The 24,768-nt window shown below is 37.5% G+C and overlaps 1 protein-coding gene across 7 annotated transcripts in view; it reads left to right on the forward strand.

Annotated features, from left to right (window-relative positions):
* The window catches only part of CD109 (CD109 molecule), a 168,080-nt gene that overhangs the window by 92,288 nt on the left and 51,024 nt on the right, over positions 1-24,768 (forward strand). For all 7 annotated transcript variants that reach the window (XR_009263074.1, XM_058734482.1, XM_058734481.1 and 4 more), the window contains 11 exons: positions 2,524-2,608; positions 6,895-6,991; positions 7,260-7,401; positions 8,101-8,210; positions 10,989-11,213; positions 12,065-12,166; positions 12,255-12,320; positions 13,190-13,366; positions 16,584-16,736; positions 23,028-23,102; positions 23,534-23,594. Coding sequence is in view for 6 of the 7 variants with exons in the window: in XM_058734482.1 (XP_058590465.1) it covers positions 2,524-2,608; positions 6,895-6,991; positions 7,260-7,401; positions 8,101-8,210; positions 10,989-11,213; positions 12,065-12,166; positions 12,255-12,320; positions 13,190-13,366; positions 16,584-16,736; positions 23,028-23,102; positions 23,534-23,594 (1,293 nt within the window). In the remaining variant the exon portion in view is untranslated. The remainder of the gene's footprint in view (positions 1-2,523; positions 2,609-6,894; positions 6,992-7,259; positions 7,402-8,100; positions 8,211-10,988; positions 11,214-12,064; positions 12,167-12,254; positions 12,321-13,189; positions 13,367-16,583; positions 16,737-23,027; positions 23,103-23,533; positions 23,595-24,768) is intronic.

The raw sequence follows: 24,768 nt of genomic DNA on the forward strand, positions 1-24,768 counted from the left end.
TCACAGTCATGCACAGATAAAAACAGTGTGGCCCAACTATTTTGTTGGTGGTTGGAGGGGAAGGAAAGATGAGCATGAAAGTATAGGATCTCACTATTAGTTATAACTTGAATGGCTATTTTGAGGTTACACATGAGCTTTTTCATTTGATTTGTGTCACTTTTTGACATTGTGTCTCATTCAGGGAATAGAAATTCTGGAAAGTAGTTTGTTTACACTTTTGTGGCTCAGGCTCCACATATCTTATAGAGCACTGTCACTTCCTAAGTCTCATGATCCCCTAGAACAGGGGTCAGCAAATTGTTTTTTTCTAGAAAGGGCCAGATATTGGGGCGCCTGAATGGCTCAGTTGGACAAGTGTCCAACTTCAACTCAGGTCAGAGCCTCACGGTACTTGAGTTCAAGCCCTGCATTTGGCTCTCTGCTGTCAGCGCACAGCCTACTTCGGATTCTCTGTCTCCCTCTCTCTCTGCCCCTCCCCTGCTAATGCTTTCTCTCTCAAAAATAAATAAAACTTAAAAAAAAAAAGAAGGGCCAAATAGTAATAGGTTTTGTGGGCCATAGGTCTCTGTCATAACTATTCAACTTTGCTATTGTAGCAGGAAGCAACCATAACAATACGTGAGTGAATGTGGCTGTGATTTAGAAAAATTTTATTTATAGACACAGAAATTAAATTTTCCTATAATTTTCACGTCATAAAATATTTGTCTTTTGATTTTTTCCAACAAATTAAAAATGTAAAAACTATTCTTAGCTCATGCTGGTTATCATTTACTGCCCCCTAATCTGTAACTGTGTTGTTCACTTTGGGGGTCACTTACCACATGTAGCTATTGAGTGCTTGAAGTGTGGCTAGTCCAAGTGGAGATGTGCTCTAAGTGGGTAAAAGACCAAATTTTGAAGACTTAGTACAAAAAGAAGAAAGGAAAAGAGCTCATTAATAATAACTTTTTATATCGAGTACATGTTGAAATGATAATATTTTAGGCATGTGGCATTAAATAAAATGTTACAAAAATTAACTTAACCTGCTTCTTTTTACTTCTTAAATGTGGCTACTAGAAATTTAAAATTATACGTGGCTCACATTTTCTTTTGGAGAGCCCTGACCTAAAAGAATAAATCAGAGGTGGCCAAGGTTTTTATAGACTATTTTTTAACTTTATTTTTTATTTTTAAAAAAATGTTTATTTATTTTGAGAGAGAGAGAGAGAGGAAGCAGGGGAAGGGCAAAGAAAGAGGGAAAGAGAGAATCCCGAGCAGGCTCTGCACTGTCAGCACAGAGCCCAACGTGGGGCTCAAACCCAAGAGCTGTGAGATCATGACCTAAGCCTGTATCAAAAGTCTGAGGCGTAAGTAAATGAGCTACCCAGGCGCCCCTAGGCTATTTTCATTTCACATAGAGGTGGTGCTGGGTGGTTATATGTTGTTGAATTGGATATGATAGAGGTGGGGAATTGATTGTCAACCTATGATGTTTGAGGAGGGGACATCAGAATTCTTTATTCTAAGGAAATTCCACTTCTGAGAGGATCGTGTGGCTCTTTTGGCTTTCCTGGCCTTTTTTGGCTTTCTTGACAGACTAAGAGCCTTTGGCCTGGTTTGGAGCTGGAGGTCTGATCTATATTGTTGATGCATTGGTCTCCTTGATACTTTTCTTATATTAATTGAATGGTGGGATGCTTTGTAATGAGACTGATCTATTTCTTCTTCATAGCTAGTGAAGTTAGAGAAAAACATTTCTATTAGACTGGAAGGATACAAAATTTTTTTTACTCTGATGGTATGCTTTATATCAAATAGTGTTCGTATTTGTAAAATATCTCATATCTTGATTATATAAAGCTGACCAAAGTGGAGGTTTTTAGCTTTGGGATTGCCACAAGGAATCACTGTCACACAAGAAGCATCATTACTTTGTAGCTATATCTTAGTGATTAACTTAGAAATTCTACTACATAACTTTCTCTTCATAGCAATTCATTACATTAGATTGTCACAAGATTTGCCTTTGATTGCCTCAAAAAATAAAGATTCTGCATGGCTGCATATGTAGCACACATAGAGGGAGAGTCTTGAGGCCCCAAGATGTGCTTTTAGTAACCAAGTTGGAGAATGGTCCTAGGGAAGGGGCTGCGGTAGAAGCACATGTGATGTGCAAGTATTTTAATACACCGTAAGGCAGCACTGATGGGTGATGGTTGAATGAATGCCTGGTCTCCCAGCATTCAGAGCCTTAGCATCTAGGGTTCTGGATACAATTTAGATTCTATTGATGAGAAGCTTCCACTGACACAAGCGTCCTCACCAACTGGCCCCCACTGTCACGGTCCATCACCAGCCTTGTAAGGGTGAACTGCAGTGCTTTTCATCTGTGTTAATGTGTGTTTGGATTCTAAGGAATCTAGGTTCAAAGAGTACGGATTGTTGACTCCTTTAGAACTATTTAGTCTTTATTTTGTTAAGCTAAAAATGATAGTAAAATAGATTAAGATATTTATCCTTGCTTCTCTTTTCCAGTATTACCAAAATTTGAAGTTACTTTGCAGACACCATTATACTGTTCTTTGAATTCTAAGAGCTTAAATGGTACTGTCACAGCAAAGTAAGTATCATTTTTTTTAATGGATAATGCTCTTATAAAACTGTCTGACAGAGAGCTCATTATATACTCCAGAGTGTTAGCACAATGTTCTGCTTATTAAAATACCCCAATGGGCAGGAAACAAATATCTGTATTAAATAATTAAGCATGGAACATGTCTGCACAGTTCTTTGCACCCATCTGTCTGCTTCCAAGCTGATCCAGTCCTAAAATATTTCCCATGAACAACTGTCTTTCTCAGATGAGTCAGGGGATCTATATTATAGATTGTTCCAGATTAAAAAAGAAAGTTGTATCTTTATTCTTAATTCAGCTGACATAGAGGATAGAGGCTACTTACCTCTTCTTTTAAAAAAAATTTTTTTTTAATGTTTATTTATTTTTGAAGGACAGAGACAGAGCACAAGCAGGGAAGGAGCAGAGAGAGAGAGGGAGACACAGAACACGAAACAGGCTCCAAGCTCTGAGCTGTCAGCACAGAGCCTGATGCAGGGCTCAAACCCTGTGAGACTGAGGTTATGACCTGAGCCAAAGTCAGATGCTCAACTGACTGAGCCACCCAGGCCCTCCTACTTACTTTTTTTTTTTTTTCTTTTTTGATAGAGAGAGAGGGTGCAAGTGAGCCAGGGGCAGAGAGAGAGAGGGAGACAGGGAGAGAGAAAGAGAGAAGTGGGACTCACCCAAAGTGGGGCTCGAGTTCACCTGATGTGGACTCAAACTCATGAACAGTGAGATCATGCATGACCTGAGCCCAAGTCACATGCATAACCACTGAGCCATCTAGGTGCCTTACCTCTTCTTAAATCCTAATTTTTTTTTTTTCTATCAACAATGGAGGTTGAATCATGGGGGAGGGATTTGGTTGTCTTATTGCAGTTAGCAAATGAGTAAATAGTTCACACTCCTCATCATTTCAGCAGATGTACACAGAGAGATTCCAACCCCCCCCCCGCCATATGACAGATGTATCATGGCGCTCATGATTTTGATCCGGTGGCTCGGACAGATCGCATTTCATTTTACTAAGGCAAAAAGCATCCTCAGAGTTCCAGACTAGTGGTTCTCAAAAAGTGTGGGCTGGGCTTATTCCAGGACTGACCTTCTGTAGCTCTCACTTTTGATGGGTCAGTAGCTGTGCTTTGGTTTCTGAAATGTATTTAGTTTCAGACTTTATTTGTAATATCTCATAGACACTAGACTCCCTCTTACTCCTTGCTCATCACCATATTCCTCTCTTGGTGAGGATTTGTGACAGTGGCAATGATGGGCGTGAGTCTCCTGTGGAAGCAGCCCACAGACAAAACATTCTGAGGACCTCTGCTTCAGATTTTATTTGTCAAAAAAAACCATGTGAAAACCATGCAACACACAAAGGCAAAAATGTGTCTACAATTTATATACAACTTAGTTTTCTGCCTGTGTTCAACTAAGAGGTGGCTTGCAATATGAATTTGGGTACCATGGATGGACTTACGGTTTAGAAAACACATAAATGCCTGCATTTTACATAATTATTATCCTGCCCTTGATCTTAGCTAAAGGCTAAGGATTCTGTCTGGGTTTTATTTTGAGTTTCTTGACTAGTGTTTATAAAACAGTGAGTACAAATCTACACAGACCATCAGGGTCCTTGCGGATTAGGTTGAGTATGGATGCCTTCTTTGCTTCTGTTTCTGGTTTTCCAAGGGCTGTGCCAGGGATTCACTACAATCAGTTAGATTGTAGAATTAAGATTAACTGACTAATTAATCAGTTAAGATTGTAGAATTGTTAGATTAAGAATTTAAGTGATTCTTAAACTCTGCTAACTCTTCAGAAAGTTTTATATATAATTTTAGGGAGTGTGGGTCTCTTGACACCCTTCTCCCCGCTAGTGTAGTAAGAACCCTTACAGGAGCATCTCTTTACTTGCTAGAGGGGCTGCTGCTGATTCGTGAATCGCTTAATAAAACCAATTAGATTAAAAAAAAAAAAAAGAACCCTTGTAGTTTTATCCTGATTCTTGTTTGTTAAGCCTCTTTGAAATACTAATGCCTGAGAACAGCATGACCATAGTGATGGCCCCTAGTATTTCTTTAGCATTCACCACATTGTACTCACATCATTTTCGTTAGTATGTGTATCAGCCAAGGTTCCACCAGAAAAGTAGAGCCAGTAGAAGATATATATTAAGAGATTGTTGCAAGGAATTGGCTTACATAATTGTGGGAGGCTGGCTTACGTTCACATTGAGGATATACTGTATATCTTTGCAACAGATTAAGGAAATCTTTTGACCAGCTGAGTCTTTTATCAGTCTATAAAAATTGGCATAGGCCTATTCTATAAATACTGTGTCCCAGAAAAGATGGAAATGATGATGGGGATGATGATCCTATGAGCAGATGCTAAACAGTTTGGGCTTTTCTTTTGCTAGTAGCCATCTGTCCCATCGAGGCATAGTTAATGTAAAGAGCATTGCTGGAAATTTCCCAGAGAAGGTTAACAGTCTTTTTTTTTTTTTTCTTTTGAAATCTTTAATTGATATGAATAAAAATCTGCATTTGTTTATTAGCTTTGATGTGAACATCTGCTCACTATTCCCACCTCATTAAAATAAATAATGGACTCTTTTCTGCTAACCACAGAAAGTTCTAGAGGACTGTAAAGAAAATAACATAGCACACATCTAGTTATTTCTGTATATTCTGCAGACAGTAAAATTAAAAAAATATTCTTTAATCTAAAGTTTATTTAAATGTATTTATTATTTGATGAATTGAGACATTTGTATCCTGGAAATGACATGGAAAAAAAAGTGGGAGAAAAATTGATAGGCTCAATTTTTTATGTATCATTTTGTAAATCTTTTGTCCTATGGCTGTTTAAAAAAAATCCTTGTTTTGTTAATGATACGGTCCTAGAATATGTGTGATTTGCTTTTTTAAATGTTGCCAAACTATTATTTTCTGAATCATTAGTTTATTCCAAATGCTTCCAGATTTATTTAGGACAATAACTGTCAGTATCCTTGTTTCCCAATTATTATGATTAACTTAGGGTGTAGAAAGCTAAATCTGCTTGACATTTAAACAACAACAAAAAAATATTTGTGTCTGAGAATACCTTAAATTATGTCTGGATTTTCAAGCCCCCTGTACGATCATGTGATATAACTCTTTTACAGTATTATGTCCCGGTATCCTAGTTATTCATTTATTTAGTCTTTAACAAGGCACAAAGCGATACTAAGTTTGAGGACTCTCTTTTGAATGAATGAATTGGTGCTGAAGTTGCTGAGCAGGATTTCCACTAACTTTACTGTCTTTATTTGGGTGATACATTTGAAAATGGCTTTGTTTTATTCTTAATTTGGAATGTGCTATATTTTACCATTGGCTTTTGAGTTGAGTTGATCCAGATGAGGGGCTGTTTCCATGTTCAACTAATGGATTCAGGAAACAGGAGTTTACTGTTAGATTTATAGAGTGCAAAGCAAAATTGACTTCCGTGTTTGGCCGAGCATTTATTACACAATAGAGATGGAAGGAACCCAGGAAACACATTTTAAAAAAGGCTTTCTGGCAGTAAAATGGTTTACCAAAGACTGCCTCTCTGTTTCACATGAAGAGATTTCCCATCATGAGGGGAATAAAATTAATACATGGAACGTAAAGCAGCAGAGATGAGAGTTTATTCAAGAAGATAATTTTGGTACTATGGGTAAAGAAAATGACTCTTCTTTTACATTTTTCTGCAAAAATCCAAGTTTTGATAGCCATGAGCACATTTTGGTGCTCCAGTATGTTCGGTCTAGTAAACCCTCCTGGTTAATATCGGAACGTGCAACAATGGGCCTTGGGCGATTGAAATTTCAACTAACATTTAAAAATGTTCAAAAGCTGCGACGTGTCCTGGGCACACAGTTAATGGGCCAGTTCAGACTTCTAGGAATAAAACATTTTCGTGATTCAAAAAAGATATTTGGACAGGAAACTGTCACTTGCAGTTATGATTAGATTTTCTGGAGTCTCTAAAATGGTTAGAGGTAAAGTATGTATTATGAACGGTTTTGAAGTATTGTAGTTAAAAGTCTTCTCATTTTGGAGACTTAGTTTCAAGGTTCACCATTTATTAAGGATATTCCAAGCTATGTTTACTTTTAAAAATTTGCAGTGAGAGTATCTTTAAAAATATAATTCTTTTAAGTTGGATTGCCAGTGTATGCTGTTGAAAGTAATATTTTCATGTGCTATTTTGAGAATATCAAGTTGAAAATGTAGAAAAAACCATTTATTATTTTTCAGGTATACATACGGGAAGCCAGTGAAAGGAGATGTAACACTTACATTTTTACCTTTATCCTTTTGGGGCAGGAAGAAAAATATTACGAAAAATTTTAAGGTAACTTCTGCAGAGATCTTATGACTTCAAATGGGGAAACACAATAAGTGATAATTTTTATAGAAATAAGATTTCATACTGAATTAAGAAAAAATTGAATGTAATAAAATCAAGAGTTTTCTAGCATTGGACAAATGAGAATTTACCCTTTTATAGTGATGAAAATGGAACCAGAACTATCAAATTTTTGTGACTTAGTTTGAGTTTTATTTCTAAAATTTGAATTGCTAAAATGAAGAGTAAAATTGAATTATTTTAAACAAAACAGATAAATGGATATGCAAACTTCTCTTTTAATGATGAAGAAATGAAGAAAGTAATGGATTTTTCAGAAGGGTTTTCTGAATACATGTATCTGTCTTCCCCTGGGCCGGTGGAAATTTTAGCCACAGTGACAGAATCACTTACAGGTTTGTAGACTTTGAAGCGAAGGTAAAGTTATTTACAAGGTGCTCTTCTCTCTTCTTATTATAACTAGCACATTCATTTGGGGTCCTTTGTAAAGATGCTACTTAATGCTGAATGTGTCATGACTATTAATTAATGTCTCTTGCAGAATGTTTTCATAAGGAAGGGGAACTTATTTTCTATGACAGTCTATCTTTCAACCACATGTAATAGGTATTTGTAATTTTCTCCATTTCTGCTCTTTCTTTTCAACCTGAAAACTACATAAACTATTCAGCTGACTAACCATCTTCTGTTTTGTTTTGTTTTTTCTTAATCATTTAACATCTTCTGAGCTCTTGTCTGCTCATGAGCAATTTTCTCTCTCAGTAATAAAATAAGAGTTAATTACTTGGATCTTTCTGTTGCTATCAACAGCTTTCACCAAACTCCGAAAGCGCAAAAGATGATTCAGTCAAGGCCTTCATTTTTAGTGTACATGTTGTGGGTGGACATAGCAGTAATGGCGCTCAGGAGGGGTCCATGGAGGATGTAATAGAACTGTATAGTTCTCTTCATGGCCAAGCCAGTATGGGAATGAGGCTTCTGTGCCCTGATACCTTAGCTTCTTGGGGAAGTAGCTTAGATAGAGAAATTTGATGCATACAAGCTGTTCGTGAAGTGTAACATTTACTTTCTAAATGGTGCAATTTCCAAAACAGGTATCTCAAGAAATGCAAGCTCTAATGTATTTTTCAAGCAACATGATTACATCATTGAGTTTTTTGATTATGCTACTGTCTTGAAGCCATCTCTGAACTTTACAGCCACTGTAAGTTGGCATGTTTATTAACGATCTAAAGCAGTAAGTTCAGTTTAATGAAATAGAATGGCAGATAATATTTTCAGTGCTTTTCAAAAAAATTAAGCCCAAAGTAGATAAATTACTTTTCTCCTTTAGATATGTGAAATATATAGAATTGCTCCCAAATGAACTTTGTCTAAGTTTTCTAAAAAAGTAGTTTCCAACAGAAGTATTTTCCTCAAAAAAATTTTAATAAGCAATTTAAGTTAGATTTGGATTGCTACATCAAAGCTTTTATAAATTACTAGAAAGAATTAGATGTTAGTAAAAATATTTCAATTTCAGTTTGATTTTCATAATGACTAATTTTAGTTCTAGCAAAGATGTTGCATTAAAAATTATTAACAAATCTACTTATTATTGTTAATATTATTATTTAACACTTATTAGATGAATTTTGGCAATGTGCAAGGCAGGTTGCTGGGTGGGGCTTATAGAATTAAGAAGAACCCAGTCCCTACCCTGGATTCACAGTTTTTGTGATGGTGACAAATAATGATTTAAGGCAGGATAATGTCAATGTCATGAATACATTTCTGTAGTGATTTAAACAATTTTTTTAATGTTTATTTTTTGAGAGAGAGACAGACAGACAGAGAGAGCACAAGTGGGGGAGGGGCAGAGAGAGAGGGAGACACAGAATCCGAAGTAGGCTCCAGGCTCCGAGCTGTCAGCACAGAGCCTGATGCGGGGCTTGAACTCATGAACTATAAGATCGTGACCTGGCCAAAGTCAGATGCTTAACCAACTGAGCCACTCAGGTGTCCCCATTTCTGTAGTGATTTAAAGCAGGGGCTGGCAAACTTCTTCTGCAAAGGGCTAGACAGTAAATATTTTTTAGCTTTGTGGGACATATTATCTCTGTGACAGATACCTAACCCTGCCATTGTAGCATGAAAGCAGCCGTAACTACTTTGTAACCAAATGAGGGTGGCTGTGTCTAATAAAACTTTATTTACAAAAAGACTGGATTTGGCCTCCCTGCCCGCCATAGTTTGCTGATCTCTGGTTTAAAGAAAGAAGCTGTCTCTTCTTGTTGAATGGATCAAGAGAAGTTTTAGATAATTCTTGATTTCAATGATCATATAATTTAGTTTGAAAAGGTAAGAAAAAAACCCCTTGAGGCTGCAAATGGTAACTTCCAAATGAATAGAGTGAAACATTGAGAGTTTGGGGAGGAAGAGTTGTCCTTGGGATAGGGATGAGGGTCATTAAAGGATGCTTTATGGAAGGGGAAGATGTAAGCTATTTGTTAAAAGATCAGTAGGATTTTATTTTATTTATTTATTAAAAAAAATTTTTTTTTCAACGTTTTTTATTTATTTTTGGGACAGAGAGAGACAGAGCATGAACGGGGGAGGGGCAGAGAGAGAGGGAGACACAGAATCGGAAACAGGCTCCAGGCTCCGAGCCATCAGCCCAGAGCCTGACGCGGGGCTCGAACTCACGGACCGCGAGATCGTGACCTGGCTGAAGTCGGACGCTTAACCGACTGCGCCACCCAGGCGCCCCTGGATTTTATTTTATTTTTAAAATATTTTTTAAGTATTTATTTTGTTTTTGAGAGAGAGAGAGAGAAAGATTGTGAGCAGGGGAAGGACAGAGAGAGAGGGAATCTGAAGCAGGCTCCCGGCTCTGAGCTGTCAGCACAGAGCCCGATGCAGGGCTCAAACTCGCAAACTGTGAGATCATGACCTGAGCTGAAGTCAGATGCTTAACTGACTGAGCCACCCAGGCACCCCAAAAGATCAGTAGGGTTTTAAATGTTTGGTGTAGGGGTGGGCGATGGAGAGCGAGATGAGCTGAGACACAGGTGAGAGCCTTCCTTCTCAAGTTCAGGTGCCTTCCCCCGGATCAGTTCAATTGTAGCAGGGAGTTTGTGTCCTGGAGTGGTGAGAGTGAAAACAGGGGGTGAAGTGGGGGGAGTTGTAGAGGATCCTAAATGGCACATGCATGTTTTTGAACTTTATGCTTTAGTCAGTGAAGAGCCTAGGTGCCTTATGAATGTTGGAGGGGTATGGTGACAGCAGTATTCCAGGGAGACCGATCAGGCTATGTGCGGGAGTATGCCTGTAGCCCAGGAGTGAGGTGGCGAGTAGCCTCAAGGGGATGGATGTGCAAGTGGAGAGGATGCAAGAGAGAAGTATAAGACTCGGTGTTTATTGGATTTGGGAGGTGGGAAGAGGGAGGGGGAAATCCAGAGATGTTAAGTCGGCAGAATTGTGGTGTTAGCAAAAATAGAAGAGGCAAGATGGTTGCTCAGTTATAGATGTGCTGAATTTGGGGTGACAGGGATATACAAGTAGAAATTTCCTGCAAGTAGAACTTGGAGGTTTTGAGTATGAGCTCCAGAGCAAGGTGAGGAAAGCAGTAAGAGGGATGAGGTCTTTGAGAAAAAGAGAAGCACAGATAACTGGTAATTTGACCTTGACAAATTCCCCAATTTAGGGAAAGGAGGGAGGAACCCAAAAGGACACTGTGAGGATGCAGAAAGGGGGCTTTGGAACAAAGAAGGCAGTTGTGGAGCCATGGAAGGCAAGAGAAGCAATAATATCAAGAAGGGAATGGTCAGTAGTGTTGGATGCTATCTAGAGAGAGTGCTTCATCTGGAAGTTAGGGTACTGCCAACAGTTTTTGAGAGTTCAATTTCATGGGAGTAGCACAGATGGGAACTAGATTCAACTGAACTTCAATTCTTTGTTTTTCTTGTTACCCGTTTTTAAACTGTTGTGTTTTGACAATTAGGTGAAGGTAACCCGTGCCGATGGCAATCGACTGACTTTTGAAGAAAGAAGAAATAATGTAGTTGTAACAGTGACACAGAAAAACTCTTCTGAGTACTGGAGCAGATGGGGCAGCAGGAACCAGGAACTAGAAGCTGTCCAGATCATAAATTATACTGTCCCTCAAAATGGAATCTTTAAAATTGAATTCCCAATCCTGGATGATTCCAATGAGCTACAGTTGGAGGTGCCATCTGTTTCTCATCATTATGTTACTGCAACAACATCATTAAAATTGTAATCTCGTGGTAGGCACTCAACCTATTAGAGGTCAAAGTGCACAGGAAGTAGGAAGTAGACACATGTTTCTATTTTAAAAAATGGGGGAGTGTTAAAAGTAATAACAGTGGGTGAGGGGTAGACGAAATGCTTCCTTATAAATTCATTCTGAAGAGCACAGTAAAATATAGCAATCTGAAGGTATGATGAAGAAGCTCCCCAAATTCCAGCCTAGATTGGTTTTCAATCATTTGGAAGTGTATTTTGGCAGAAGCTGAAATGAAAAAGGAAAATGTTTTTTTAAACCTACACTCTTTTGCTGAGTTCCTTCTCAGAGTGGCTCATCTGAGATCCCCCCACCCCCAACCATTCTTGATATCTTTCTTTTCGTTACTTGGTTCTGCCACACGTTTGGCCCTTTGAGTTTCACACTATTGGTAGATCACATGGGCTGATATGATTTCTTGCTTGTAAATGGACTGTGTGTTGTGGAGAGAAGGAAAGGAGTCCTTTCTCATTTTGTTCTCTCTTCTCACAGAGTTTCCCGATAATATGCTTTTGTTTCTGAAATAAATTAGGACTACACTTTTTCCTCTTAGATCATGGTGATGAAGACCCTCTTCTGTGTTTTAAAGCTGTCACTTTCTTTACAGTATAAGCTATAAAATGATGAAGAGCCAATGGCTGGGGAACAGATTTTTCCTATGAGAGAAAAAAGGAAAAGTGCATTTGCCTTTCAGGAACTGTAAAACAGATAGTATTTTTTCTCAGGGTGTTACTAAGGATGAAAATTTATAGCTCCCTTTTCTTTTGTTATAGGCCTCTTTTCTTAACAGTGTGAGTAGCATGGCAGTTCATGGTATGTTTAAGTCTCCCAGTAAAGCATACATCCAGCTAAAAACGAGAGATGAAAATATAAAGGTAATGGGTGCAGTCACTTTTAATTACAATATAATTGTACTCTTTTGTCATTAATGTGTATTCATTAATTAAGATTTTTTTTTTCTAGGTGGGATCACCTTTTGAGTTGGTGGTTAGTGGCAACAAGCCACTAAGGAAGGAGTTAAGCTATATGGTAATCAATAGAGAATCTAAATTTATTATCTCTTATAGAATCATCTCAAATGAGCTACCTTATGTCTCCCTTATGTGTATACGAAACTCACTAATTTTTATGTTTATTTTTTAAAGTTTATTTCTTTATTTTGAGAGAGAGAGAAAGAGAAAGAGAGAGAGAGTGTGTGTGAGCAGGGGAGAGGCAGAGAGAGAGGGAGAGACAGAGAATCCCAAGCAGGCTCTGCACCATCAGCGTGGAGCCCAACAGGGGGCTCGAACTCAAAGATCACGAGGTCATGACCAGAGCCGAAACCAAGAATCAGACACTTAACTGACTGAGCCACCCTGACGCCCCTAGACTAAACTCACTAATTTTTAAAATTCAGTCTCATACCCTTTAGCCTGCCCTTTTTATATTGCAATCAAATTCCTTTTTTCTCTTTTCACCTATGTTTGCATTTCCAATTTAAGATGGGTGATTAAATCTTGCATTATGTTTAAAATTTAAGTTTCTATGAGATAATCCACATAAGTTCATCGTAGAAAATTATAAAGTATGAGAAAAACAAAAAAATAAAAATTGCTACCCATAGCTTTGAATCTTTCTAATTCAGCTCTCCCCAGTGGTGCTCTATATTCTCTACTCAAAAATAAATTAACTGTGAAGCTACTGATGTCTCAGTCAGTTATTTCTTTATCTTATCCTTTTCTGTTTCCTGGCTTATATTCTCGCTGTTGGTCAAGGAGGTTTCCTTGCACTGAAAAATGCTTTGAAGTTGGTTTAAGTCAACAGTTTGTGTGTATGGTTAAAATTGTGTTAAATATAGCTGCAGTTGAGAGTCTCATTAGCTTTGGCATAAAATGAAACTCTTCTGCTACTCTTTTCAGGTAATATCCAGGGGACAGTTGGTGGCTGTAGGCAAGCAAAATTCAACAGCCTTCTCTTTAACACCAGAAAATTCTTGGGCTCCAAAAGCCTGTATTATTGTGTATTATATTGAAGATGATGGAGAAATTATAAATGATGTTCTAAAAATTCCTGTTCAGCTTGTTTTTAAAAATAAGGTAAGATTTAAGGTAATGATGTGAGAAGAAAACATACTGGTGAAGTCTGAGAAATGCAATATTTCTTTAGAAAAGTATCATTAAATAACATTGGTTAGAAATTTATACTTCTAGAACTATGGTTAAATCCCTTAGTATTATTACCACATACAGATTTTCACATGTGGAGTTATTGGGCAGTGTGGGTCTTATTTGTAAGTTACGATTCTTGGCTTTAAGACTTGAACTCAATTTCTTGAAGTTATTTCAGGATTTCTCAAATGGCGGGGTCGATATTGGTTCTGGCATGCAGTTCCAGCAACAATACAGAATTTGTGTGGTGCTGATACTGGCGTGGGAGTGAAATGAAGCGCGTGTAGGGAACGAGGCCATCAGCAGTGATCTGTGGAAGCAGAGCCCAGCTTTGGTTTATCCGTTTCATGGGCCTGGAATCTAACCCGGGACAGATTTACAGGACACTTGGCTACCTTGCATGTGGAGATCTGTGTGGAGTTTGGTCTCCAAAAGCACCAGGGATTTTTGTAGCTTAAGGTGTATGGCTTGTGTGGGATGCCCCCTTGAGCCCCAACTTTGAAAAGTAACCTGGCTGAAAGAGTGCATGATGGAATTGAATCATCTAGTGCATAATAAAATGAGCCATTGTTCTGAGAGCTGCTGCCTTCTCAGGTTTTTTTAGGCAAAATAATCATTGTTTAAAAGTATTGATTTGCCAAGTACAATTCTTTGATAGCATTTCTGTTTGCTTAGTTTGTTAAACTTCTGAGAGGTTGTAGTAGTCATACATGTCTTATGTTGACAGTTGTTAATTAATTTTGTCAAAATAGAATACAGACTTCTATTTTTCACTTTATGAAAAGTTTTTTCAAAGATAATGGTATGCTCTGTTATTTTTAGAGAGCAAATTTTGACTTGTAGTGATTCCATTAATCCCATAACAAAGATGAATTCTAAAGTAGGAGTTGGACTTAAGGCATATATCTTTGAAAGTGAGACCAAGTTTTAAAAAAGTTTAGTGTAAGAGGTTGCTGGCTTTGAGGAAGCAGAGTATATAAATAACATAATTCCAAGAAATTTCTTAGATATGAAAGATAAGAAATATAATTTCAGCTATACTTGCAAAGATATATCTTTCTCTACTTTTATTTTTAACGTTTTATTTATTTTTGAGGCAGGGAGAGACAGAGCATGAACGGGGGAGGGTCAGAGAGAGAGGGAGACACAGAATCTGAAGCAGGCTCCAGGCTCTGAGCTGTCAGCACAGAGCCCGACGCGGGGCTTGAACTCACGGACCGTGAGATCATGACCTGAGCCGAAGTCGGACGCTTAACCGACTGAGCCACCCAGGCGCCCCTCTACTTTTATTTTTAAGTAATCTCTACACCCAATGTGGGGCTCAAACATATAACCCTGAGATCAAAAGTCACATGTTCTACTGACTGAGCCAGCCAGGCGCCCCTCTTTCTCTACTTTTTATATGTACTTTTTATATTCCATTACTCACAAAGAAACTACAAATTTGAAAATAGAATATATTTAAGCAAGGGAAAATTAACGAGTCTTTTGGATGTTTGGTAATGACTGAACTGGATGGGATGTGGAAAGCACAAGAGATGGAGGATTAGAAATCATCCTCTCGTAAGTGTACATGGAAGCCATAGGGTCTTTGAGGCTCAGAGTCAAGAGTGAGAAGTACAAGGCTGGAACATGTTGCTCCCCTTCATTTTGGGTATACGTGGGGAAACTTAAACTAAAAGTAAACTAGATACAGTGGTATAAAGGGTATATGTATAAAAAATTTCACTGGACAAGTTAAACAGGCAAGTCTTTATTCAAGACTATTGCAATAGGGGAGAGAGATTGAATTCAACTTCATTAAAACAAAAGGCAGGAGAGGTTATTGATTGATTGATTGATTGATTGATTGACTGATTGAAAGCATAAGTGGGGGAGGGACAGAGAGAGAGAGAGAATCCCAAGCAGGTTCCACACTGTCAGCATGGAGCCCAATGCAGAGCTCAAACCCACGAATTGTGAGATCATGGCCTGAAGTCATACACTTAAATGACTGAGCCACCCAGTTGCTCCGAAAGGCAGGAGAGTTTTAAGCAGTGAATGAGCTTGTGGAAAAGTACTGGAGGACACTGAGAAGAGATTGGTCAATGTGATTAGGCCATCTGTGTTTGCTAACTGTCAATGTATAAGTTAGGGTGCTATCCTCCCACAGAGCCTTGGGAGATCAATCAGTGATTCTTTTTTGGTGATTACATTTCAAAGGATTGGCTCCCAGGTCCTTGGGAAAGACATTCCTGGGTTGTAAAAGTGGCAAGAGGCTGGGAGAAGCCTTACATTTCAAAGGGACAGAGAAAGAATTTACAATTCCAAGTTTTCTAAAGTAAATGCTGTAAGTAAAGGGAGAATCAGGGGCTTGTGGTCAGGAAGAAGCCTGTTCAGTCAAGTCGAGGGGAACAGTAAGGCAGTTTTGGTCAGGTAGTACAGTCACTGCAGCAGTAGAATGTTGAAATAGAGCTAGATAAGATGAGCCTTCTTAGTATCAAGGGGCCTCATGACAAAGCCATTCAGTTTTGCTGTGATGAGATGATTGAGGCTCATTAAGAATTATGAGTTAGGGCCATCTTTGATGAATGTAATGAACAGAGGAAGTTCAGGCAGCCATGGGGACACAGAGCATTGGGCCTAACTAGTGTTTGGTCTGATCACCTCTTCAGTTGGAAAGACATCTCCTTGTCCCCAACCCAAGTAGTTCTGTGAGTCCCCAAGGGGCCTCTCCCTGGACTCACTTCTAAGTTCAGGTTACCAGCATGTGGGCATCTCCAGTTTCTTTGCTCTTTCCTGTTCCTCCTCCAGGATACTGACCCTCCCCAGGTGTGCCAGGCACTGCTGTCTTCTTTTTAGCATTGGCTGGGGGATGAGGGGTGTGGGAGAAAGGGAAGAGGAAAGGTAGAGAAGTGAAGGAAAATTCAGATTTATGCCACTGTGGGAAGTTCTATTACTTGCAAATACTGTGAGTAAAGTTTTTTTTTGTTTTTAAATTCCTTCCCCCAGAGAAGGCTTATGTATGGTTTTAGAATGATCCCTGAGTCAAGGCAAATGGAGAATCTCTGCTAGATTTTGAGTCCTTTGAACTGCTGTCGGTGAGACATGTAAGTAATGCTTTAAAAAAGTCACATAAATCAATCCTGTTTTCTCTCTTTCTTAGATAAAGCTGTTTTGGAGTAAAACTCATGCTGCACCATCTGAGAAAGTCTCTCTTAGGATCTCTGTGACACAGCCAGACTCGATAGTTGGGGTTGTGGCTGTTGACAAAAGCGTGAATCTGATGAATGCCTCTAATGATATTACAATGGAAAATGTGAGTATAGCTATTTTTTCATTATAAAAATACATGCTAAAAGAGCAAAAAAGAAACTTTATTGCATTACTTCAAATATCTAAGGGAAATTTTATTGGTTCCTCTTCAAGTATAAGTCAGTAATGAGTAAAGCTTCCAAATAAAAAGGATTTGCATTCTGGTTGTTGTGTTGGGAAGAGGCTTATGTGTGGTGAAGTGTCTTTGCTGTCTTACATGAGAGATGCCATCTAGAGTTTTCCCTCATTTTCATACTGTATTTGAATTTAAGACTCTCAAGAAAGTACTAGGAAATTGACTTGTACAATTCTGGATGACCCTGGAGAAGAGAGCTTTCGATAATTTTGAAGTACTTTCTATTTTGGTTATACATAATGGTTATATATAATTACAGTCTTATTGAATTTACTATTTGTGGTATATTGAAGGAGTGAAATCCTGTTAATTTGCAGAACACTTATAAACCAAGAAATATATAAACCTCTAGTTACATTAGTTACATAAACTAATCCTCTATTCATTAATCAATTTTGCTTTGTAAGTTCATTGTTGTTCATTTTTATATGTAAGTTCTTGATGTATTCTTGTATATATCCTTGATATACCCTAGCCATTGCTAGTTGAGATCTAGATTGTATAACCTATGTCAATTAATTGATTAAGTATAGTAATTAACAACACATGGGAAAAAAAGATATAAATGTTTAGGCTAATTTGGTCATCTTGAGAAAAATTATATATTTTTTCAGCCTATAGAGGTAATTTTTCTCAATCCCTTTATTTATTTTTTAAATTATTTATGTATTTATTTATTTTGACTTGTTTTATTTTTTATTTTTTTAAATTTACATCCAAATTAGTTAACATATAATGCAACAATGATTTCAGGAGTAGATTCCTTGATGTCCCTTACCCATTTAGCCCATCCCCCCTCCCTCCAGTAACCCTCAGTTTGTTCTCCATATTTATGAGTCTCTTCTGTTTTGTCCCCTCCCTGTTTTTATATTATTTTTGTTTCCCTTCCCTTATGTTCATCTGTTTTGTCTCTTAAAGTCCTCATATGAGTGAAGTCATATGATTTTTGTCTTTCTCTGACTGACTAATTTCACTTAGCATAATACCCTCCAGTTCCATCCACGTAGTTGCAAATGGCAAGATTTCATTCTTTTTGATTGCCGAGTAATACTCCATTGTATATATATATATATATATATATATATATATATATATATATATATATATACCACATATTCTTTATCCATTCATCCATCAATGGACATTTGGGCTCTTTCCATACTTTGGCTGATGTTGATAGTGCTGCTATAAACATGGAGGGGTGCATGTGTCCCTTCGAAACAGCACACCTGTATCCCTTGGATAAATGCCTAGTAGTGTAATTGCTGGGTCATAGGGTACTTCTATTTTTAGTTTTTTCAGGAACCTCCATATTGTTTTCCAGAGTGGCTGCACCAGCTTGCATTCCCATCAATCCCTTTTAAAAAAGATTCATTTAAAACAAATTGGTCATTTTTTTCTCTTGATATTAAAAAACTCATCTTATTCTAAAAAGTCTATAGCATTTTGGATTTGATTTAACTGAATTTAGTAATATCTCTCATTTTATAGCTTTCTAAATATCTTAAGTATATTATTTCATTTTTGTTTCCCTGTGTATGTACATACACACACACACACACACACACACACACACACACACCTATCTAGTGCTTGTGCTCTATTTCTGTCTTTGTTTCTTTGTCTATCTTTTAATATATTTACATAAAATTTTGTCATATATAAGATTGCTATCCCATGGGGCGCCTTGGTGGCTCAGTCATTTAAGCGTCCAACTTCGGCTCAGGTCATAATCTCACAGTTCAAGAGTTCGAGACTCACATCAGGCTCCGTGCTGACAGCTTGGAGCCTGGAGCCTGCTTTGGATTCTGTGTCTCCTTCTCTCTCTGCTTGCACTCTGTCTCTCTCTCTCCCTCTCTCTAAAAATATAAACATTAAAAAAACAAAAGATTGTTATCACAGCTTTCTTTTGGTTCAACCTTGCTGGCATATTTTTCTACCTTTTTATTTTCAAGCTTTTATAAGTTTTCCTTTAAGTTTATCTTGTAGGTAGCATGTTATTATATTATATTTTGTTTTTGTTTTTAATGTCTGGTAGTCCATATCTTTTAATAAGCTTATTTAACACATTTACAAGTATGGTAATTCTTGTCTTAATTAGGAATTATTTCTACTTTATTTCATATTTTTAAATGCAATTACTTTTCTTCCCTCTTTTTATTTTTATTTTTCCCAGGGGTTAGATCAAATTTTATTCTTCTGGTTTGTAAGTTATACATTCTGTTTTTGTTCCTATGACAGATGCCCTTAACTCATGAACCATACTACTGTTTATTCTTGCTGATTTCTTAAGACTATCAAAATTCTATCTTCACCAGACAAGACGAGCATTTTTTCGCATGCTCTCATTTTATTTTATTTTTTTAATTTTTTAAAATGTTTATTTATTTTTGAGAGAGAAAGAGAGACAGACAGACAGACAGAGGTGTGAGTGGGGGAGGGGCAGAGAGAGGGAGACACTGAATCCGAAGCAGGCTCCAGGCTCTGAGGTGTCAGCACAGAGCCTAATGCGGGGCTCGAATTGGGAATGGTGAGATCATGACCTGAGCTGAAGTCGGATGCCTAACCAACTGAGCCACCCGGGTGCCCCAGTATGCTCTCATTTTCTTGCATATCCCTTTTGTCTTTCACTTGTTACCACCTTCTTCTCCAATCCTGCCCAGACCATGTTGTGATTGTACAGGATTGTAATTCAGTGTCATTATTGATTGCCCTTGTAGTCTATGCTCTTCCTTCATTTTTTAATTCTGGAAATTTACATCTGTTATTTCTTCATTTGTTTCTTCATTCTCCATTTCTCTTCTTCTGAGACTCTTGTTATTCAGTGATTGGCATGTCTACTTCCATTCTCCATATCTCTTAGCTTTTTGTTTTATGTTTACTATCTTTTTGACTTTCCTTTTTTCCTTTGAGAGAGCTCCACAGTTGACTCTGCTCCCTGATCATCTATCAGTTGTATCTATCCTCCTTTGATTTCTTATATTGGGTTCTTTATGTCAGCTATTATATTTTTAATGTATATTATTTTCATTGGGTTCTTATCTTTCGTTCTTGTTTTATATTGCTAATATTTTCCTTTATCTCCTTATGTCTATCTGCCATGTTTATTTTAAAATCTTGAACTGGCCTTTTCAATATTTCGCATCATATGTTACGTGTTGTCCATTTGGATGTCTTTTATGGAAGTCATACTCTTTGGATGTAGTTGATTTGGCAGCTGTTCTGATATTGTCCATTGGGGAAGGCTGAACACCCCATTCCAATCTGTGCAAGTCTTGTGAGTTTAAAGAGGGGGAGGGGTCAAGCTTCAGAGACTAGAGAACTACTCTTGATCTTCCCTGTGTGCTGCTGGCTTTTATTCAGTGTTTCACTTTTAAGCTCTTAGGGAAAAGCATCACCAAGAAAAGGCAGTTTTTTGGGGTCATGATCCACCAGCTTTTAGGGTTTGGAGTGCAGAGGAAGAGTGAGTGCTTGGCCATGGGTCTGTCCACGTGTTTTCCTCAGTTTCTCCACCAGAAAAGCAGAGGTGCTGACCTGGTATTATCTTCCTGACCCTTATACAGGCAGTGTAGGCTGCTGGTGCAGCTGCTGATTTTGGCAGTGAAAATGCAAGGAATGATTGTCCCAAGGCTGCTTCCTGGAAAGAAGCAAGAGCAGAATTAAAAAATCTTTTCTCCAGACTGCCTCTAGCAGCTTTCTGCCACCCACTTCCTCCCAACACACCAGTTAAAGTTATCTTTTACTCTTCTCAGGCTTTTCTCATACCACTCATCCAAGTTTCCTACTTGCTTTTCTTGTTTCTCCAGAGTTGGCTCTGGAGAAGGGCATCAGGAGCCTGTGGTAATAGACCATTTTGGTTTCTTTTGTTCTTGTTAAATTTATACATGGTGCCGAGAGACTCTTGAACACTTTGGGAAAATTTAAGTGTGCTAGATATTCCAGAAATGATTTTCAGACATCAGCCTTTGCTCCAGCCTTGGCAATGCCTTTTTGTTGAGCCAGTGAGAAAATGAGGATTTCTTTTTGAGATAGATGTTTCTTCTTGATAATTCCATTGATTCATGCCTGAGTGTCAGGGGAAGGTGATCTTGCATGCATTTGTGTCCTATAGCAGAGTTTGAGTCTTAGGACTAAAATCTTTTCTCTCCATTATGTCTGGCTCTGGCTCCGGCTCCATTGTCTACGGTTGGACTATATACTGGTTGTATTTGCCAGCTTATTGAGATATTATGAAATTTTCTGTTTTCTCCTTCTGTTGTTTTCTTCTCGGTGCCTGTTCTAGCACCATGTTTGCTTACCATGGATGTAGCTGTGGTTGTTGTTAGTGTGACAAAAAAAGTGGATGCAGGTGTTTGATTTTAATTTTTTTTAACGTTTATTCATTTTTGAGAGACAGAGAGAGGCAGAGTGTGAGTGGGGAAGGGACAGACAGAGAGGGATATACAGAATCCGAAGCAGGCTCCAGGCTCTGAGCTGTCAGTACAGAGCCTGATGCAGGGCTTGAACCCACGAACCGCGAGATCATGACCTGAGCTGAAATCAGTCACCTAACCGACTGAGCCACCCAGGTGCTCCAGGTGTTTGATTTTAAATGTGTGTTTTTTTTTTTTAATTTTTAAAAAAGTTTTATTTATTTATTTTAAGAGAGACAGAGACAGCGTGAGTGGGGAAGGGACAGAGAAAGAGGGGGAGAGAGAATCCCAAGCAGGCTCTGTACGGCCTGTGCAGAGCCTGATGCGGGGCTTGAACTTACGAGACCACGAGATCATGACCTGAGATGAAATCAAGATTCAGACAGTCAACTGAGCTGAGGGGCTCCAAACGTGGTTGTTTTTTAAACTTGCACTTAGACTCTTTCATGATTTGTATTCCTGCCTTTGTCTTAATTTGTCTAGTTAACGCTAATGTAAATAAGAGAGGTAGGTTGAAATAGTTACCAAACTGTATAATATCTTAACTTTTTTTATTGTGGTGAAATGTATGTAACATAAAATTTGCCATTTTAACCATTTTTGAAAGACAATTCAGTGGCATTAATTACTTTCATGTTGTACAACGATCATCACTATCTGTTTCTAAAACTTTTTTGTTACCCCAGACAGACTCTGTAGCCATTAAGTGATAATTCTCCATTTCCCCCTATTCCCAGCCCCAGCCACCTCTAATCTACTTGTCTTTATGAACTTACTTGTCTAGACATTTCATATAAGAGGAATCATATAAATTTTTTTCCTTCTGTGTCTGCCTTATTTCACTTAGCTTAATGTTTTCAAGGTTCATCCATGTTGTAGCATGTATCTGAACTTCATTTCTTCTTATGGCTAAATAATATTCTATTTGATGTATATACCGCATTTTGCTTATCCATTCTTCTGTTGATGGACGTTTAAGTTGTTTCTGTCTTTTGGTTATTGTGACTGATGCCACAATGAACATTGGCCATACGTGTATATCTGAGTGCCTGTTCTTTTCAGCATATACATTGGGATGGAATTGCTAGGTCATATTCTAATCTGTGGTTGTGTCTTGGGAGCTGCCAACTTTACTCAGTCTTTTAGCCTATTTTACTCTCTCTTGCTAGTAATGAGTGCTGCTCTTAAAAAAATAACATTGCTAATGTGATTATGTAAATATCTCAATATTGAAAAAACTATCTCATTGATGTTATAATTTGCAGTGCTTTATCAATGAGGTTGAATATTTTTTCTGTTTGTTAATAATTTACATTTCTTTTTTGTAAACTATCTCTTTTTGTTATTTAAGAAAATGTAGTTAAGTGACATTTGCAGAACTTATATTAACCATCAAATTTAACCCATTTATTTCTGCCAGAAGTATGGGTTGTTTTCAATGCTGACCCCTGTGTGTTGGTTTAGGAATTGACATTTAAATTCCTCCTGAGCAAACCTCAAGCCCACATTTCTTAGGAACTCTGGATTAGTGAACAGAGTGAAAATAAGTTAAAAGAATCAATGTAATTTTAGCTGATTGAATCATGAATAAGGCATTCAAATATTTGTTATTGTTCCATTTGTGTCACTTTCAAATTAGATAAGCATGTGGGCTGTGTGTTATCTAAGTAACATACAAGAAATATTACAGAGGGCAGAACAGTATGATACAAATCAATTCATTCCACATATTTTATCTTCTCCTTAGGTGGTCCATGAGTTGGAGCTCTATAACACAGGGTATTATTTAGGCATGTTCATGAATTCTTTTGCAGTTTTTCAGGTATGTTTAGCTTATTATATAATTTGGAAAGATATTAATATCTTTTACTATTGCAAACACCTTCAGAATTAATTATCTGATTAACCTTTTATTAAATGTGTTGTTGAAGTATAGTGTGTTATATAAATATAATTTGAAATGGAAAGATAATCATCCTTCCAATTTTAAAAGCAAATGGAAAAAGTCTCTGTGTGTATGTGTGTGTGTGTGTGTGTGTGTGTGTGTGTATCTGTATCTGTGTATGAGAGGGAGAGAGAGAATGCTCATGTATGTACCTAAATTCTCAAAAATGAGATAGAGTCAAAAAAACACAAAACTTTCATGTCTGCATAAAAACAAATGAACAAGAGTGAATTAAGAGTATAGAAGACTGCTGTGACATTTTACAAAGCATTTAAACTTAAAAAATTTTTTAAAATTATTCTTTTTAGGAATGTGGCCTCTGGGTATTGACAGATGCAAACCTTATGAAGGATTACATTGATGGTGTTTGTAAGTAGAACCTAACAATGTGCTTTCAAAGTATTTAAGTCTTTCATCTCAGGTATTTAAAATTACTTATAAGTATGGATGATTTCTGGTTTAATGGATATGGATATTGTGATTTCATTTTCTGTTCTCTTTTCCTAAAGTCTTTGGAGTTTAATGTACATTTGAGCCATGACATGGAATATTTGTCTGGGCTTCTGTCTAGATTTCCATTTGCTCCCTTGTAGTTCTTTGAAATGGTTATTTTTTGGGGGCATATTGGAAGATCCTATGCTTCCAACTTGTATTGCAAACTGTGCTGTTATTTTGGAATTAGATAAAAGGAACAACATAGTTTTGAAACATTTTTGTTCTCTGGCATTTTGATGTTCACCTAGCATATAGCCCAGATGCCATAAGTATGCTGGTATATGCAGTGTGCACACACACACACGCATGTTCACCTAGAATATAACCCAGATGCCATAAGTATGCTGGTACATGCAGTGAGCATGCGTGAGTGCATGCACCTGCACACGTGCATGTCTCATCAGTCTGAGTTCTTCCTGAGCAGGGTCACACCTAGTTCCCTGTGTTGCTAAATACAGTTACTACCCAACTAATAATAAGAGTGCTTAGGAAGAAGTGAAATGTTTTGACTGAAGGAAGTGTGGAAATGAGAATGGTTAACTCCAGGAGTTGTTCTCTTTTCCTTTAGGTAACATTATGCTAATATCATCTTGTAAGGCTGTCACAATTTGTATCCCCGGATTCCCTATTCCTGTCAGGTCTTCTCAGTTACTCCACACTAAGCCCCAGGCTCTCCAGCTTTGGGCTGATTTTTGACACTACAGGATACCCGAGCCTCTGTCCTGAAGCAAAAAGATCATTTTATAGTGTTAAAAATTTTATGAAGTCATTATGATTTCTATGCATTAAAGATAATATGGTATGGTTAGCTTTCTTCATGTAACAATCCATCCTAGACACCTTCTAAGCAATCTTTTTCCATTCTCTCTTTGTTGGTATCTGCTTTTACCTATCTTTTTTCATCCTTACTTATCAAATCCTGATTTCCATTGTAATACCCATTCTGTTGTTAGTAATACTTATTGTATCCTTTACATTTCCTAAGCACTTTCTTCTACCTTTTTTTCCCCACTGTTTAACAGAAGAAATTTGATCCTCCTACTAGCAT

This window comes from Neofelis nebulosa, chromosome 6 (genome assembly GCF_028018385.1).
Source record: "Neofelis nebulosa isolate mNeoNeb1 chromosome 6, mNeoNeb1.pri, whole genome shotgun sequence".
In the NCBI taxonomy this organism is placed as follows: domain Eukaryota; kingdom Metazoa; phylum Chordata; class Mammalia; order Carnivora; family Felidae; genus Neofelis; species Neofelis nebulosa.